This window comes from Crocodylus porosus, unplaced genomic scaffold, assembly GCF_001723895.1.
Source record: "Crocodylus porosus isolate Cpor-Errol unplaced genomic scaffold, CroPor_comp1, whole genome shotgun sequence".
Taxonomy (NCBI): Eukaryota; Metazoa; Chordata; order Crocodylia; family Crocodylidae; genus Crocodylus; species Crocodylus porosus.
In genome coordinates this window covers 34,201,962-34,221,026 of record NW_017728951.1, presented here as the reverse complement: position 1 = coordinate 34,221,026, position 19,065 = coordinate 34,201,962, and the positions used below count along the sequence as shown (strand labels likewise).

The 19,065-nt window shown below is 43.3% G+C and overlaps 2 protein-coding genes across 2 annotated transcripts in view; one reads left to right on the top strand and one right to left on the bottom strand.

The window, feature by feature from the left end:
* The first annotated feature begins 3,030 nt into the window (after positions 1 to 3,030).
* The window catches only part of CUNH10orf71 (chromosome unknown C10orf71 homolog), a 34,103-nt gene continuing 18,068 nt past the window's right edge, over positions 3,031 to 19,065 (top strand). The window contains exon 1 of the mRNA XM_019555640.1: positions 3,031 to 3,285. The gene's annotated coding sequence lies outside the window, so the exon portion shown is untranslated. The remainder of the gene's footprint in view (positions 3,286 to 19,065) is intronic.
* DRGX (dorsal root ganglia homeobox) overlaps positions 18,072 to 19,065 on the bottom strand; it is a 107,459-nt gene continuing 106,465 nt past the window's right edge. Inside the window, exon 7 of the mRNA XM_019555644.1 lies at positions 18,072 to 18,256. Within this exon, the coding sequence (XP_019411189.1) occupies positions 18,240 to 18,256 (17 nt within the window). The 3' untranslated portion in view covers positions 18,072 to 18,239. The remainder of the gene's footprint in view (positions 18,257 to 19,065) is intronic.

Sequence of the window (19,065 nt, the reverse complement as noted above, 5' to 3'; positions counted from 1 at the left end):
ATTTAGACGTATTTCAGAGCTTTTCAGCTGAGGTGCCACAAAATTCAGAAAAGTTATATTGGAGGGTCTTGAGGCTAAAAAGCTTGAGAACCAGTGGTATAGAAACTAATCCTTTGCTTAAATAAAGATGTTTGGTATCATTTTTTAACAGTGCATCTCATCACTGATAAGATTTCCTCGGGCAGGGAAATGGAATATGCTATATATTTTGGCAAGTATGCGCACACACACACACACACACACACACACACACACACACACACACACACACACACACACACACACACTTTTTGGGTGTAAGATTGACATGTGTTGCCAATTTTAGTTGAGAAAAATATGCGATCCAGGTATCAAAAGTTTGGGAAACACTGGTGTATTCCCTCAGTCACAAGACAGTGCCCAGTAGCTATCAGCAGATTCCAGAGACCAGACTGCACCTAGCCATCTTTATAGACAATGGTGAAATTAAGGAGAAGCAATAAACTTTGGAGGTGTTTGAGCCTAAGTAAACTGCTTCTGGGTGTGGCATCTATGTGTGCCTGAGACAGCATCAATTTGAACCAGGGAAGAGGAGAACTTGGGTAGCAGGGGGCTTGGGGTTGTGGTGTCAGAGGGGTTGGCTGGGATACAAGGGTGCTGACCCTGTGGAGACTTGCAGCTAAGCAGCAGGTGAGTCTGGTCCCCCCAGTCACCGTCTGCACATGTGTTTCAGAGATGTAAATGACCTGTTATAAGATAGTACTGTTCCTGACAGTAATTAATTCGTTAATTAACAGAGTTAATTAGTTTACTGCACCTTATTACTGGCTCATGTGTAGATGGTAATACTTTATTGGAGAGCTAATTAGACTGCTCCACAGTAAAGTGCATGTGTAGATGCACCAATGGGAGTGTCTACATGAGACACGTTACTGTGGAGTAGACTAATCTGCACTGTAAAGCATCACCATCTACACATATGGGGTATTTATTGCACAGTAAATTAGCCTACTGGGTAATTAGCTAGTACCCGTAAATACAGGTACTAGATTAACTGTCCAGTAGTTACTCCACAGTACCATACTTGTAGGCACTGATCAGTAGCAAATTTGCTCCTGGTCAGCCTAGGCCACAGGGAGCCACAGAGGACAGGGAGCTCTTTGTTCCCAGTCCTGGTACTGCTCAGCCCCCGGCTCTCCCCCAGAGGTAGGAGCCAATCATCACAGGGACTGGGGAACTCTCTGCCCCCTGTCCCAGCTCCCAGTGGGGAGCTGGGAGCTCCAGAGAGTGAGCAGGGGCTGGGAAGCCCTGCTCAGCAGGGGCACACTGGCAGCTACCCCACATCTGGGACAGCTCCCAGCAAACCTCCTGCTGGGTAGGAAAGCTCTGCCCGGCAGGGGGCTTGCTGGCAGCTGTTCATCCCTATGGGCATGGGGCCAGGAGAGCTCCACTGGCTGCAGTGGCAGCTGTCTCCCAGCACATCAGGTCCCATCCCAATGTGCATAGGGTCAGGAGACAGCTGCCATGGTATACTTTGCCTGGCCCCATGTGCATCAGGACTGACCCTCATGCCCCTTGCCAGCCCCCAGACTATTATTTAGGGGTGCCTGGAGCTCCCCCTGGGCGCTGGAGGTAGGCAGAGCAGGGCAGGAGCAACCCTGTACTGGGCTGCTCCCATTGGGTGCAAATCTACTCCCAACAGGGTACACATGTTGACATGTTCCTGGGGCAGGCTCACAGGAAGCCTAAGCCACATGACTAGTATATATAGATGTGCCTAGTGGGTCGTCTTTGTAGCTGATATATTTCACAAATACGGTCCAGAACTGTGTCATCCCTTTCTTTGTCAATATCTGTGTGCACCTAAAGAACACCTTTCTGCCTTTCATTTCTATCCCAAATCTAAGAGTTTCTTCCCTTACTCTGCAACAGACATGAATTCCCATGGGTGTTGAGGATGTTCTGGCACTTGAATAGATATACTCTAGTGACGGAAGCACAGACTTGCTCTAAACCATGTGGGATTTTAGGGCATCTAAAGTAGGGTGCCCAAAATTTAAAGACTCTTCTTAAAAATGTGGGCCTTAGCCATTCTGTACCTTAGTTTCTCCATAGGTTAATGTGAGTAAAGATTCTGGCCTCTCTCTCAGACACACTGGGAGAATAAATTCATTACAGCCTGCTAAGTGCTTTGAGAGAGAGGGTGCCATATTGTTAACGTTATTCACACTGCACTGTCATATGATTTTCATCAGTAGTTAACAATAGCTTTTTAAAATGCAGACAAGCACAACATCCAATCCCACTCCCACCCACATCTATAGGAGCTTTGCCATTGAGCTTAATGAGAGCAGGATGAGGCCTTTAATAAAAGGAATCTGCTGTGTATATCTGCTATTGTCTATTAACTAAGTCCTGATTGGTCCTGAGTACCCACAGTTCCCAGTGGTTTCCGTAATGCTCTGCTTACTCACACTGACTGCTGCTGAGGACTAAATCTGTTTTTTGTGTTTGCCATACCAAAACTTAGCTTGCTGACTTCACAGCATATTTTCCTTATTATTTAATATCCTGTTGCAATTCTTAAATGAAACCTGATGCTGGAGTGTCTCTCCTATGATGGCTCTTGTTATTTGCTTTGAAAGGACAGTAGAATGGCTCCTTACCCTAAGAATTCAGGATATATTTGTCTGAGCTTGATGATGCAATGAGCTATTTATGAAACAACATCACTAGGAAAGTAGTTGCTTTTTGAGGGTAACTTTACACAACATGTTTGCCCACTACCTGTAGATACAAAATGCAATGCTTTAAGGTTTGAATCACAGGCAGCAGCTGGCCAATCACATAACGCTATTTTCTGCTAGTTAGTTATCTCTGGAGCACTACCAGTGGCAAATCTGAATGTAAAAATAGCTGATGAGTGTGTTTATTTCAACTGCCTGTTACTTGACACCGCATGGTTATTCCAATACGTATGTTTGCTTCTTCCCCACCATGAACTCTCATTTGATTCCCCCTTGCCTGAGATCTATTTAAGTACATTTTACTAACTTCGGATTTCTTGCTTACTTCATTTCACCTGTCTGGGTGGGTCTGTGAAGGCTCAAGAGTTGCCTCCTCTACTTTTTTATTACAAATTATAATTCCTATGAAGAAAGTCATGTTAAAAAGAGGAGCCTGGAGCGTATCATAATGGGAAATATTAATACTAAGCAGACTGCTGTAAGATACAGTGAAGTTTTGACTTAACTGAAGCAAATATAGTTCTGCACTGTCTCTGATGTGGAAGCTGAAATATAGAAGGTAAGGAAAACAATTATATGGGCTTTTTAAAATTTGGGAAATATTAATGATGATGCAGTGTTTGTGTATGTGACCATGTGAAGGCCAATTATGAAACTGGTCAGATGAGAAAAATTAAGCACCCTTTATAATTTTTCCTGTAGCAATTAGAGTTAAAAAGACCCTTTAGTTAGTCATCTCCATCCTCCCCTACTCAGAGGCAATGCAGGATTGCTCCCTAGAGTCTACATGTGGAAAGATTTTTCTTCTTTGTTGTTACTCTTTATGGAAAAAATAGTATATTATATAGTAAATGAGCTTGATCTTTTAAAAAGGCTCCTAAGTTGTTATGAATGTTCCTTTAATTGTGCTGTTTGGCTGTATATTGTGCTGTAAGCAACTTTAAGCAAATATAAATTGATTTTATTTTCTAGCTGATTATTGCCTACAGAGAAGATAGTTTTAAAAAACTTTAGTGTTATGTATAAAGGTTTGGGAGGGAATGTTTTTTGGACAAATGGAAAGAAAACAATTTAAATATTTTATGGACTACAATAAGTGTCCATTAAGTGCATGAAAAAGCAAAATAGTTAAAATACCTAGGCAGTGGTAAGGGGTCAGTATAAAGGACTGTGATTATGACTTGTATCCAGTTTTATTCCCTGGAAAAATTCTTAAATGGTATGAGGTTTTTGAGTCCAGTTGTTGCAGGAATCTCTGCCAACGCAAGGTACAGTGTTTTATTAGTCCATCTGCAAAACTAAAAATGCATAAATAATTTACATGGACTCTGAGAATCTGAACTTATGCTTATTTATGCAATCTATAGGCAAGAGATCTAAATAAGAAACAGGATTCTAATACTGAGTCCATGATGCTGATGGAAATTAATTTTGCCATTAGGATATTTAATTTTGCAATGGTACTAGTCAGAGGGCTACAAAGCTGGCTTCCTACTGTTGCCAAGAAGAGCAATAGAGAGGCAGAAAGGAGAAAACTAAAACAAGGTGAAAAAGTCCTTAAAAAAAGAATTAATCAGTTGAGATGGGATGAAACCTTGATAGATATATTTATTTTTGCAGTTCTTGCTGGGTTATTTATGCCCATAAAGACCAAAAATTCTGAATAAGGAACTGAAGATTTAACCCATGGCAAATGCTGGTAATTAAAATAGATCATGATTTTTTTATTCTGCCTATTTTGCTTATCCAGCCATGTCCTACTACTGTGGATTCAAAGTTTTTTCGAAATACATAGTTTTGCTTCAACCCCCAACATAGCCAAGATTTATAACAAGCACTGTGGACTGAATTTAAAGGCCATGGGATTAGTTAAGAAATAGCTGTATTCCTGCAGTGTGAGCCAGAAGCTTTGGAAATTGAATCCCTCAACCATTTTTCCCCCTCTGTTTTTCTAAGCCATTTGCCTTGTCTCTTCTTAGGATTTGATTCTGTCTGTGCTGGTGTTACTACTAAAGCTGAACACAGGGGCTATGTCCAGATGTGCAGGCACATGTAGTCTGTGACACCAGAGACCTTTTGTGGCAACATGAACTGCACATATGGAATATTAAAATGTGTCTTGTGTTGCAAATTTGCATTGTGGAGGGAAAATTTGTTACCAGGATTTCCTGGTAACAAAAAACAAGCACCAGGAAAAAAAGCATCTCGGTGCATATGAAAATAGCATATGCCAGAACAGAGGCCTGGTCCTTCAGAGAGATGCTCTGGCTGCCAGCCAGAGCATCTCTACTTCTCCATTTGTTTCCCTACTGCTCCGGGAGCTGGGAGAAGTTGAGCAAGGGCAGTTTACCCAGCACGAAACAATTTGTCCCGCAACAAAATCCACATGCAGGGGCGAGCAATGAGGCACAAAGTGCCAGCACAAATTTGTGCCAGTACTATGTCTGCCACTGCAAGCGCACACCCCTGCACGTCTAGACATGGTCAGGGGTCATGGAAATACAGCTCTATCCATAATCAAGAAAAACTGTCGGGGCTGGAGAAAATTCTGTTTACCCAAAGTGTGTTCTTTGGTTTGTTGAAACTAACCAAGTTTATTGGAGCAGTAAGAGTTGCTTATTAAGCTTGGTCTTGCTGCTAGTTTTCATGTGTTTAGGATGTTGTGGTGGGATGTAGCAGGTACGCTTCAGTAAGATCACATAAAGCTTTGTCTCTCTTCAGTGTCAGGTTTCATAGGTTTCTGAGAGTCCTTGTGTTTCCAGTATTTGTGAGTTGTTTGAATTAGTATGTCTCTTTGGGTTGAGGGTATGTGTTATTTATTTATTCTAAGAGGATGTGCATGTGTGTGTTTGCATGACAGTGAGTTATATGGTGGTGAACAAATGTGGCCTTTTTGCCACTGGGTGACTCCATTTATTTCAGTTGTGTTAACTGAAGTTGAGTGTTTTAAGCCATGGGGTTGGTATTTGTAAACTATGTGGTTTGGTGCCAGCAGCCAGGCTTTGGGCCCAGAGACTATGGATGTGTCCAGGTGAGTGCGGACATGCGGTATGTAGCACCATAGACCTACCTGTGGCACCACATACTAGACATGCCTCACATGCAGGCATTCCCTGTGCTGCTACTTTGCTACTTTGTTGGGTTTTTTTACCCTGGGAGATGCTGCCCAGGCTCGCTGCTGCAGGATTGCCATGGTTACAGCTCCCAGAGGCCCCTAGGACCCCAGGTAAGCTGCAGCAGACAGCATAGTTGCTGGCCCCAGCCTCCCTACCCCACCTAGGTCAATGTGCTGTACACTAGAGCAAGCATGGCATGGTCTTCCCTGGGGATAGGTAGCAGTGGCACAAGGTATACTGCTGCTACTTGTCCCTGGGGAAACACGTGTTCCTGCTCATAGGGACGTGCCCTATGTGAGTAAATGGGGAGGGTTTTTTACTTTTTGTCAGGTAGGTGGGCACATGTTTATGTGTTTAAGGGGACTACAATTCACATATTCTGGTCTTGTCTGAAGTAGATTCTGACCATTGTCCCAAGAAAGCCACAGTAGTGCCACATTTGATCTACAGTGAGATCACATAAAGCTTTGTCTTTCTTCAGTATCACGTTCCATAAGTTTGCAAGAGTTCTTGTGTTTCCAGTGTTTGTGAGTTGTTTGAGGCAGTGTGTCACTTCGGCTGAGGGTATGTGCTATTTACTCATTCCAGGGGCGTGTGTGTGGGTGGGTGTTTCAGTGAGAGTGAGTTGTGCGGTGGCGGACAAATCTGACCTTTCTGCCACAAGGTGACTCCATTTACATCAGTTCTGTTCACTGAATGTAAAGTAACATGAGTGTTTAAAGCCATGGGGTTGGTATTTGTAAACTGTGTGGTTTCATAGTTTTGTAGCTGTTAGGGGCTGGAAGGTTTGGTTTGGTTTGGTTTGGTTTGGTCCTCCAAAGGGTGCCCTCTTCACAGAGATTTGGTTATGGATTCCTTTCTCTTGCTCTTCCATCGCCATTTACCTAAGCGGTCATCTTTCGATGAGCATAGGATGTATTGCCTTAGTGATCCTTCCCATTCTTTCTGTTGTCTCTGTGTATATCACTATTTGCAAGCTCAGGAGACAGATGCTAACCGGTAGTGATTAAATGACCCAGTAACTAAGGCAAACTAATCTAGCCAGAAACAGAAGACGGTCCAGAAATGGGGCCCACTTCCACTAAATCTCTCACCTGGCAACATCCCCAGAACACTCCCCACACCATCCTTTGTCCCTCAGCCTGTGAATGCTCCCAGATTGGGTGCTGTTCTGAGATACGGTGCTACAGATTTGAATGAGAAGGTTGTTGTAAGATTCTCTATGTCATTCTCCACTCGAATGACAGAGGGAAAAGAACGCTTTTAATTTGTTGAAGAAGTCCCTATAGAGGCTTTACAAGATTAACACTGGCTGCGTGTAAATGTTCAGAGTCAGCAAGCAGCAGTATTTGCCAGATCTCTAATACTGTAGTTCCTGACTCTCAGGTCTGCCTCTGTCTGTCAGCTTTAGTTGGATCACACATAGGCTGTCATACCTTACAGTCAGTTCTGCTTGTCTGTCAGCTTTATTTTAGAGCACATACAAGTTAGACCATTTTGATGCCTTCTGAACTGGTCTAGTGATGCTTCAGCTGTGTCCCATCCAGGTGTAATTTTGCTGTACAAGGCATTGCATTCCAGAGCAAAACAAAAGGAAGAAAAGCAGCACAGTGGGAACTGAGGGCATGTGGTTCCCCGCTGTAACTCATGATGCTTTTGCCATGAGCTGCAGCGACCTGCCACCCCCGCCAACAGACATTCACTGTTAAGTCAGGGGGAGGGGTAGTAGCCATTGAGCTCCACTTTGGAGCCAGTCCAGTGGAGAGAGGCTGCCTGTATCTCCCCTAGCCCTGCCCCTTACCTTCAGCTCTGGTACTGTCTTCAGGATGGGAGGGGGGAAGGGAGAGGAGGGAGCTCTGTCTGGGGTTTGCCCAGCCTGTACTGGAGGGTGGGGATTGGAGCCAATCCACCTGCCCCACCCTCCAACCCCAAATGGAGCTCCCTCCCCTCCTTTCCTACCCCTGCCATCCTGAAGATATCCCCGGGGGTTGGGCTGGACAGCCCAGCCCTGCTCCTGGGCAAAGCCAAACAGAAGTTAATGAAGGCGCATCACTTTGGAGTGCTTTCATCTGAATCCTCATTAAATGAGGGTTAATTTCTCCCATGATCAGGCACTTTTAAAGTTCTCTGCAGCCATGCTCTTCTGCCAGGGTATGACTAGAGCACATTTAAGGGGCCGATCATGTAACAAACAACTTCTGCCTGCACGCAATATGACGATGAACTCGTGTGTGTGTTGGAGTATCTGGGCACTCTGTATTGTGCTAAAAGAATATCTAGGAATTCATTTTCCACTTCTGCAAAATTTCAGTAAATTTGCAAGTGACTTCTGTGGGAACAAGTTGGGATTTTAGCCTTGACCCTGGAATTGTTACTCATGTAGATTTGATTCTAGTTGTTTCCTTGAGCCACTGGTAGACTGACTTCAGGGCTTTCACTGGGGGATGTTTCCATGAAAGGACTGGGATTCAGAAGCAATTAATTTATCTGCAGGGTCTGGGTTTGTGTATATCTGTGGAAACAGGCAAGCAGGAAGGTCTGTTGATTTTCAGGATCAGCAATATATGTTCCCATTACGTTCCTGTTGTGTGAAGGAGCTTTGGTTCAGCACTGGACTCTGGAGCCCATGACTGCCTCCACGTGTTGACTGAGTTTCTACAAATAGCATATTGTGCTATTGTGTCCCATAACATTAGAAAAGCTTCAGATTTTTTCAGCCAGGCAGATGAAATTGGGGCAAAAGGGAGAAGATTAATTTTCTCACTTTTGCTACCCCTTGGTAAGGAGTAAGGAAGGGGCAGGCAAGTGATGAAGATGTTAAAGGAATTGGAAAGCAAACTGCAGGTGGGAGATTGAAAGAATTAGGTCTGTCCACCCTGGAGGAAACTAGATTAAGGGAGACTTCTAAGACCTATATGATGGAGTGTAGGGTGCAATATATTGCACTTAAGTTCCCAAGCCCACTTAGATACCTAACATGTGGAATAGTTTCTGGCCCAAGTTTTTCAGAGCTGGGTATAATCACAGAGAAGGTTTAACTAAGTAACAATGACTCAGTTGAATGTAATCCCCACAATAGCATGGATATAAACTTTTAACTTACATTTTTCCTTTTTCTACCCATGACTTTGTTGACAAAACCAAGCACTGTCTACAGAACAAACACTATTAAGCAAACTTTGAAAGCTATAGCAGGGAGTAGGTTAAAAAATTGCTGCATCTCTGAAGCTTGTGACAAAAAAAAACTTTGGAAATTGAATCCTCTGGCTCTGTCTCCCTCCCTGCTGCTCTGAGCTGTCTGCCTTGTCAGCTCTTGGATTTGATTATGTCTATAGTGGTGTTACTAGAGTTAAACGCAGACTGACTGGAAACGAGAGCCGGATCCAAACCAATGTTAACACAGTCTACATCTGTTTGCTTTTTTTTCTGTGGTTGGATATTATCTCAGTATTAAGCCCTCAGTTTTAATCATTCCTTAGTAGGGCAGTCAGTTGGGTATTGATCTGATGAATAATTACGTAAATCTTTCAGTCTTTATTCCATGAGGGCCTAAAGAGTAACTAGACTCAAAGAAGCTTGTGCTTGGTTTTTATCTGCTTATGGCTAAGTTTTTCCCTGACTCACCTGGTATTGTATGAGATGTAAGTCAGGCAATTTCAGAGATGACCCGTAGCACCTGTTTCAGAATGTGCTAATGAGACATTTCCTGATGCATCATTCCCAACTGTGTGATACTGCAATATTTATTTTGTGCAGGCATAATACAGTATCTTTTCTAAATGCTCACTCTTTATGAAGCCTCCCATTCAGACTAAGTTGTGAGAGCAAGAGAAAGTGGTATCAATAAAATGAGTTACATTGTTTAGATAAATCTGAAGTGTAACCTACAAATCTTCATGTCTCTTCTGGATGGGAGAGAAGTTGGTTTAATGAACCCAGCTATATTCTAGAATCTAGAGGACATTCAGAGTGTTCTGCATGTCTCAAATTATTGTAGGCATGTACAAAATATGTTCTTGGAAATATCAGTAATATGCATAATTCTGCAGTATGCCGAGTCCCGTAGAATGTTCTGAGTCCTCCTGAAATCCTTTTGACACTTGAAATCTTGAAGCATTCAGAAACCCTACTTTTTCACCCAAGGAAAATACATGCAACAAAGTCTCTGCTTCAGCTATTAAAAAGTTGTAAAGTAGACATAGAGAAGATCAGGAGGAATTTCCAGCAAAGCCAAGTGCTGGTTTTATATCCCTCATTGTTTCCTTGGGGTGGGGGGTGGGGGTGTGCTTGACCTTCCTGATAGGGAGGAATGGAAGATAAAGACTTCATTGGTCTAAGGATGGATTTGGAGGAGGAGAGGCTGGACACTGGGTTAGATACACTGTTCAAGTGGATGTTAGCCCAACAAATCCCTACTGGATGGGTAAATCTACCAAAGTTAGATGCTTGTTGCTGATATTCTTCTGTAATTTAGAAGGGAATACCCCTGGCTCAAAGGTAGCATGCGGCACACTTCCCAGAATTCTTTCCCACTCTTGTCTTGCTGTGATCAGGATAGCTGTCTCTCTGTCTGGATTTCCCTTACAAGCCTTTGTCTGTCTCTGGTTAGAAGCTCCTACTCCTTTTGTTATCCCAGCCCTGTTTGTTTCTTTCTTTGCCTTCTTCTCTCTAGGATCTCCCAGTGCAGAATTCTAGCACAGGGGTTTTCAACCTTTTTTTAATAAGTGTACCCCCAGCGGCCAGAGGTGGAGCTGGGGGGGGAAAGGGTGTGGCATGAGGCCGGATGTGGAGCAGGGGGAGAGGGATGGTGGGTGGTGGTGGCAGCTGTCATGTGTGAGCTTCTCTCCCACTCTTGCCTACCCCCCTGCATCCGGCTGGCCTGATAGGTGGTGTGGCCCATACAGGGTGCCACTGCCCTCGCTCCCCCCTGGCCCTACTCCTGGGAGGCGGTGGCACAGGATGGTGGGTGGCAGTGCTCTGTCCCCGCCCTCCCGTGCATGCATATCCCCTAGCAGGACTGGCCCACAATTTTTTGGGGCCCCTGCAGGATATAGCTTTGGGGCCCCCTGAAGCAAAGAATCTGGTATTGGTGGGGGAGCGGGGAGGTGAGCAGCCAGACATGAAGCTGGTGTTGGTGGGAAGGTGGGGAGGGGTGTAGTGAGCGGCTGGATGCAGAGGGCACCTTGGCTGTGGGACCCCCTGTGGTTGCAGGTTTTGCAGGATAGAATGGGCTGGCCCTGCCCCCTAGGGCCTTCCCAAGCACCCCCAGGGTTACACATACCTCTGGTTGATGACCCCTGCTCTAGCATATTCTACTGTTAGTTGGGGGGTCTATTGATATGCTGTATCCCTTTCTGTTAGTCTGTTGTGGGAAGTTTTCCTCCTTTCTACTCTTTCCCTGGGAAGTTTCATCTTTGTTCTTCTACAGAGGAGATGAAAGAAGATGTAAAGTCTGGTAAAAACCTGTATTGGTGGAAAGGGTTTTATACCAACACAACATTCTTCATATCTATGTGGCCCTGAGAAAGCCTTTCCACAGTTTCTCAGTGTGAGACACAATTCTTTGTGGGTCTATCATAGATAGACATTACCCTTTAAACTGGCTGGTTATTCTTTGTTCCAATCAGTTATTTAATGCCAAGAAACACCCTATTCTTCAGCTACTAATGCTTATATAACAACAGGCTGTGGCAGCTCATTTAATGTGGGCTATGGAAAGAACGCAGGGCCCCAGCCAGCCCCATGGATCCTATTCATGGTTATTGTTTTGCTCTCTACTGCTTGTCCTCTACCAATGTTTCTCAACATTTTTACACTCTAGGCACTTCATTAGACTCAAGACACCATTTAGAAAATTCCAGCTCTTAGGGTTCACTCAATTTTTGACTGTAGAAAAATAATAGAACAATTATTCTTTTGCAAAGAACTCAGAAAGACCACAACAGGCCAGACATGTTTGTGATGCTGTAGATTCATTTTTCAAATCTCTGGGTTTATATTGTGAATTGTAAGTAACTGTGTATGCTGTTATGGGTAGCTTTTGGGCAGATCATAGCCAGGCATGTTTGGTCATGCCAGCAGAGCTGACCACTTTTACTTTTGCTGCTGGTTTGGGCTAAGGACTCACTGTTCAGGGCCCTTGCCTCTGCTGTAGCAGAGGTAGCAGATAACACCACAAGGCCACCCAAGGATTACTAGAAACGCATAATAAGCAAAGTTAAACAAATAAACTGTCATTTAGCTCTTTGCTGGCTTCACGTGGCTCTTCCCAGGCTTCACCTTCTCGTCACCTCTTAAGTGTCGGAGGCTTTGATGAGACTGAGGGGCTTGTGCAAACAAAACAAGCAAGCAAGCAGATGAGAAGCCTTGTTCTCAGCCCCTTCTGGTGGTATCTTGACCCTTGGCAACCTCAGGCAGTCTTGCTCCTTGCCAGTGCAACTGCCTGAGGCTTCTTTCAGCATTTTTTATTCTCCCCCCGCTGGTCCACGTGGCTAGCTCCTTCTCATTTACCACATCTGAGTTAGCTCTCTTGCTGGAAGGCTCACCGTGTGTCTATAGATCTGGATCCTCAGCCTTCGGTGAGTTCTTCCAGGTCTGGGTGGCCATGGGGAAGTGCTCCTAGGGTGTGGGCCTGGCCCTGTTACAAGATGTCTGCATGCTTATCAGAGCAAATATTGCATAGCTCCCTGTGTCACCCTTACCAGGATCTCACAGCACCCTGGTTGAGAATCACTGCCTTACACCTCATTGGATTCCCCACATTTGTTTTGCCTCGTATGTTCTTGATCATTAGTGCACATACTCTTCTGTGGTTGCTGGGCTGTGGGTAGGAGAAGGCAGGAGTAGCAAAAGAGCCTTACCCCAGAACAGTCTTCTTCTGGCTGAGCTCTCTCCCTTCCAAAATTGGCAGGCAATTTGGCAGGATGCCTTTTGTTTAGAGGCATTTATAGATGGTGAAAAAGTCAAATAACTTGTTAGACTTTTTCATTTAACCAGTGGGGCTTTTTGTTGTTGTTGTTCTGAAGCAAGCTGAACTGCTGTGACTCAAAGAAGCTTTCATAAGCATGCTCAGCACTGGCTGCCTTTCCGTAGATGACAACCATCATCTGAGCCAAAGTAGCAGGAACTGAGCCAGGAGCTTCAGTGCTGTTCAGGGTGTAGCATACTCATGGTGTTGGTGATTTGGAAGCAGAAGAAGATAGATAAGACACAGTGACCACTGTGATACCTTCACACTGACATCCTCAGGGCAAGGCTGCTGATTCTCACAAATTTATCTGGAGCAGAAAGGTGTTAGTTCCTGCTGCCAGCAATCTTGTGTTGATGTAAAAAGCTACACCCCTTACATACATTTCTGGGAAACAAAACCAGGGAAATGTTTGTCCCTGTAATGTCCTTATGCTCAATTTGCTGCACAGCTCTGGGGCTAGGGACAGACATTACACATAAACTTAAGTGATCATAAACTGGTTTAAACCTGTAACAGAACCTAAGTTCAGTGCAAATAAACCAGTTTCAAAATGGCTAAAACTGGTTTAAGGTAAACCTGGTTGAATGTAGTATCAGACTAACCTGATTTGGGTCAAACCAGTTTATGCAATGTCTGTCCCAGACCCTTCCTGGTTTAAGTTAAACCAGAGTACCCCAGCATCCCAGATGCTTTGCAGCCCTGGGCTGTGCTCTCTGCTACAGAAAACAGGGCTAGCTCACCCCTCTGCTCCCTAGCCGGAGCTCCAGGCACAGCAGGGTATGCCTGACTTCCCCCTGCCTCCCCCTTACTGCTCACTGCTCAAGCAGGGACCCTCCCATCTCCCACAGCATGGGACCCAGCCCCACAGCCCCTAGGCATGTGGTATGCTAGCTAATGGTGGTTACACCTCTTGGCATTGGTGTGGTTCTGTGCACTGCCAGGGCACAGAAAAACCTGTCTATGCCTCTGTGACTCTTGTGGACTCAGAGATCTGATTCTTTAGGTTGAGTAGTAGATATTTATGCTTTTTATAGCTAAACATGCAAGGTTTACTTCCCATAGATGACCCAAATGGAAGCATTACTATGAGGGTGTTTCACAAAGTGACAGCAATTTTGAAATAAAGCCATTTTGTGTGCAATGATCATTTACTGGACCACATCGCTTCTCTACATAGTTGTCACTTCTATACATGGTTGTAAATGATAGCTGCATTTAACAATGCCACCATCAATGTTCTCCACTGCTGTGTAGCTTCCTACTCCCTGCACACAAAATGGTTTTATTTTGAAATTGTTGTTACTTCCTGAGATACCCTCCTGCATTGGACTGTGCTTTCTATAACCTCTTAGATTGCACTTTGCTTCCAGAATCAGAAGCAGAAACCAAGAGCCCTGACACCCATTGTTTTATTGCTGTTTGACAAAAATGCTTGTGCAGCCCTTTCTTTCTCTTTGTGTGTGTGTGTCAGCATGCATGTGCAGGGGAAGGTCGATTTTTCCTTTATGGGCTTCCCTAAATAGAAGCTAACAGCAAGCTTTCACGTGGGACTTATTACTATAACTGAAGTGGCAGAGATCTTGATTTAACAAACTTCTTTCTCCAGAAACCAGCTTCATTTGCAAAGGTGTAACCTTAGTATTTATGTGGGAATGGACAACTCAGGATGGTATAATTCAGGTCTAGGCCTTTCATCTGTAGGTCACCAGTTTGAATCCTGGCCAAAAAGTAGATGTTAAAAGTTGTTCCTATCTAAAAGGAAGTTTGGTATCCTTGACGTGGAGTGAATTTGGTAAGTCTCAGTTCTACATCCCATCCCTTGGCTTTGCTCTAGCTTGCAAGCTCTTTAGTAGAGCTGTTCAAAAAAATTAATTGAAACAGTGTTTCTTTGAGAGAGCTGTTTTAATTAAACAAATTCTTTTAACAAAACCATCCCAATTTGACCAAGTTTCTTGTGGGTGACGCTAACAGAAGACGCTTTTGTCCCCACCACCAAATGAAGACGATGCTTGTACAATAAATCACTAACACCACAGGACTTCGTGGCACCACACTCAACTTCTGAACAGTAACAGGGATAGAATTATGAACTTCTTCCTGCAAAGTTGCCAGTACCACTTCTGCTAAAGAACTGCCTTTCCCTGCGAACATTGACAAGTATCTGGGTAGTTCTGATTTCATCCTGTAGAAGGTCATGGCATGTGATTGTGGGGGGGTGTTTGTGTGAGCATGTTGCTCCACACATGCCTGAACACATATACATACATGTATATAGACACACAGATGCATGTGCCCATGTGTTGACCATTCCATTAGATATTTATGAACAACACAGACTGGATGAACATTTATTGTCATTTGTAGAGAGCTTTGGAATCCTTTAAGAGGCTCCTGAGGAGACTAAACCAATAGTTGTAGTATATGTAAATAAGGCCAACCCTTAAATAAATCCCACTAAAGAGTCAGTATGGAGCTGTGCATTTTGGGAATCCTTGAAGATGAATATCATACAGCAAGAGCCACATGGCAAAATCATCACATGGAAATAAATATACCCTCCCCCTAAGGAAATGCTGTGCTAATGCTTATGGGTTGCAATGTAACACACAGGATCACTGCCAAAATGCCAGAGTGATGCCTCATGGTACAACTTTTCAGCCAAATGCCAACCCAAAATCTTCTCACAGTATATTGCAGCAGCGATGATGTCACAACCCTCCAACAAAACTTACCTATCCCCTGCTCAGTAAAAAAAAGGCTGACATTCAACCTATGCCAGAACAGAAATAGCCTGAGTAACCTAAGCTCTTAATCACAGCATACTAGGCATTGTAGAGCTCTACTGAAAGCCTGCACCAAGTCACTTTGAAAGGAGCTTTCCTTTCCTTTCCTTTTTCTGATTGAACTCCCTATATATGCACCTTTACACAGGCACATTAGTTATTTTGGGTCAAAGATCAGCCTACCATAAACATCCCTAGACCATATGACATTTCCAATTCAGATTGAACCATGATGCCTTGTTTCCCCCTACCTCCGTAATGGGCCAAACTTAAAATCCTTTGAACTTTCTAAGAATCTGAATCCTGATCTATGTCTGAATTTCACAGCTATTTCAGATGCACTTCTAGGGCCTCACTTGCTGGAGCTGGCTACCATGTATGTTCAGATGGATAGTGGAATGTGACTTCACCAGGTTACTCAACAGGTTATAAACAGATTCTTTGTCCTGTGGTTTGGCTGCAATGTTATGCTGGGTCATTTCACAGTGCTTATGTTCTGTTCTTCTAATGGCTGATGCTGTATTATCCCTAGCATCTAAGATATTATTCTGAATTTACACCCTTGAGTTCCAACACTATTGTTTGGAAGGGGCCTCAAAGCTCATCTAGCCCAACCCCTTGCACAGATGCAAGATATGCTTTTCTTAAACCATCTCAAACAAATATCTATCCAGCCTCTTCTTGAAACTCCCCAATGGAGCAAATTTCACAGCTTCCCTAGGTCTCTTCTGATTGCTGTGGAAATGATGAAAGGGTCTCCCAGGCCCTCTTACTACTTCACTTCTGCATGTTCCCCAAAAAGGAACTTGGGCTCAGATACCAGACCAGATGAGAAGTCAAGAACAGTCTACCCCAGCCATACTATGCTCAGTCTCTAGATCCTAAGTCTCTAGAAAAAAATAGTTGCTGATTTGCCCACATCCAGACTAAATGATTGATGACCTCACTTAAAAGAGAAAATTGTAAATGAAGCAAGCACCTTATCCTTCACCCAGCAGCTACTCTAGGTGTGGCCTTGTGGGTTTTCTTGCTGTTGAAAATCATTGTTACAGACATGCAGAACTTTTCTAGAGTTTACTTGACAGAAAAGTGACAGCTCAATGGTCTTTTTAACTATATAATGGAACAGATAGCAGCACTGATGATAGGACATATGGAGCAACTGGGATTAGGATGGAGGCTGCATTACTTTTTCTGATCCAGTGTCATGCAAATATATTTATGTCAATCTCATGTTACCAGTGAGATCATCAAACAGTCATCTATACCAGGGGACTCTTTTAGTCCTTTTTGAGATATGTTGACCAGCACTGTTCACTGAATTCAAGATGAGGGCATACCATAGCATAATGATGTTTTCAAGTTCTTTCCTAAAGATTCCATTTGCCTTTTTGACCGTTGCTACACATGGAACTGATTCACAATGGGCAAACTTCAGAAGACTCAGAAACACTTGTTAGACTGAAAGTCTGGGATATTCCAAAGCACCAGAGGAAGTGGGTTCCGATGACAAGTCATCTCTTTTGAAACTCCCTCTCCCCCCAAAAATGTCTGGAACTTATCTTCTTTAAAGCATATTTAAAAGTATTTTGGCTAGTATTTGAGTATTGGATTCTGTCATGGTAATACTAATAGAGATCATTTGCAAGATTTTATGTTGCATCTGAGCTTTGATTCTGAACATCACACACACACACACACACACACACACACACACACACTTCAGAGGTGTCTAGAGATGGTGATTTGTCTTGAGGCCATCTGCATTAATAAACCAACAATCTAATCATGGCCATTTCTTGTAGACGGTGTAAACCAAACTAGATGGGCCCCTGTGCAGGCAAGATTATAAATGAATGCAAGTGACTTTGATAGAAATGTCTGTGATAGAAACTGTGAAAATATCATAAACAAGCTCTCAGGGCAGAATTCTCAAATCTGCAGGAGAGCAACACGTGGGGAAAGCAGACTCTTTAGACCCTCCTGTAAGGAGTAGAGAGGAGAATATTTGTCCTTTATTTTAATCCTTTAATGTATCCCTCATCAAGCCAATAACATCTCTTTTGGTAGAGAAGAGACAAGAACAATTTGTAGTTTTATATAAAAGATATCAGGTACTGAGACTTCCACACAGACCTTGAAGTCCTCTCTGCCTCCTAAACTAACACCGTTTAGGAGCTAAGTTTTTCTAGTCCTAAACTAACTGTTGTCTACAGACATTATGCAGGATCTCCTAAAATTCTGGCTTCTACAAGACAGAACAGGAAAAAAATGCATATTATACATTATAGAACCTCACAAAGAGGTGAATTTCTTTAAAAACATGTGTTGTTAACACTGTTTTCTATTCCCAGTACTATAAGGGTCTGTTAAGTAACATCATCCAGAAAGCATAATACATGAGCATAGGCTTAACTGTAACTCTGAGTGTAATTTCTACTGAAATCACTTGAGTTTAAAATTAGGAATGTTTTTACAGTCTTTTAAGTTCCTTTGTTCTGTCAAATGACAGAGTTTTGCTTTCCATGCTGAAAATGGGGAAGTTTCTTGTTTCCTGAAGCACTGAGTTTTACAGTCTGGGTGTGGCTTCTCTGAAAATTGTCTTCTGGGCTCAGTAGTCTCCACCTCCTTGTCAGTGGCTGCCTTATCCAAGTGAGACACCTGTGGGAGAAGGTCATGGTGAGGGGAGGACAGAGGCGATTTCTGAGGACCAGCCTTGGAGTGGGGGTACCAGTGTAGCTATGCCAGTTCCAATTCCTCATGTGATGCACTGTGCCAGGGAAGACTTATGCAAATGTCGCTGTCTCTAGTTTTATCAGGGGGAAAAAAAAACAGAATGGCATGTTCTCAGACAGCTACAGACAATCTTAGGGCCAGCTCTGCATATCAAGACAAAGACCTGTAAATTGATTCTGTGTCCAGGGGGAAGCCAGTGAAAGGAAACTGGGGTGGCATTTTTGTTGTTCACGACTTTGCGTTGTTGAGTTATTTTTATAATGTGGCTTTTATCCACAAAAAATTATTGTAAAAGTGGCTTTCAGTCTAAGTGTTTATTGTCCCCTGCTCACTCCATAATGAATGTTCTCAGTTTACAAGGGACAAGTTTTTTCTCCAGATTCTTATTCGTAAGACCTGAAAAGACAAGCTAGCTACCTCCTGGCTCAGGCAGCATCTCCAGCAAAGAGCAATGCAGATTCTGCAGATGGACTTCATTCAGTTAGTAGGTCTGATGAGGAGCAAGCTAGAATACCAAGGTATGGTCTAAAGCAAAAGAGGTAGAAAAAACATGTTTTATTCACTAAAAATAAGTAGTGATGGTGCTGGTGCACACAGGGAACAGATTAATTAAATTAAAATAGTGCAATGTTTTACAGTCACTTTCCAAAACAAACTTAACATTTTTAACTATTCCTGTGGCTTTACATCCGTATGAGAAGCTACTTAAAAACAGCAAACATAAATAGGCTGCA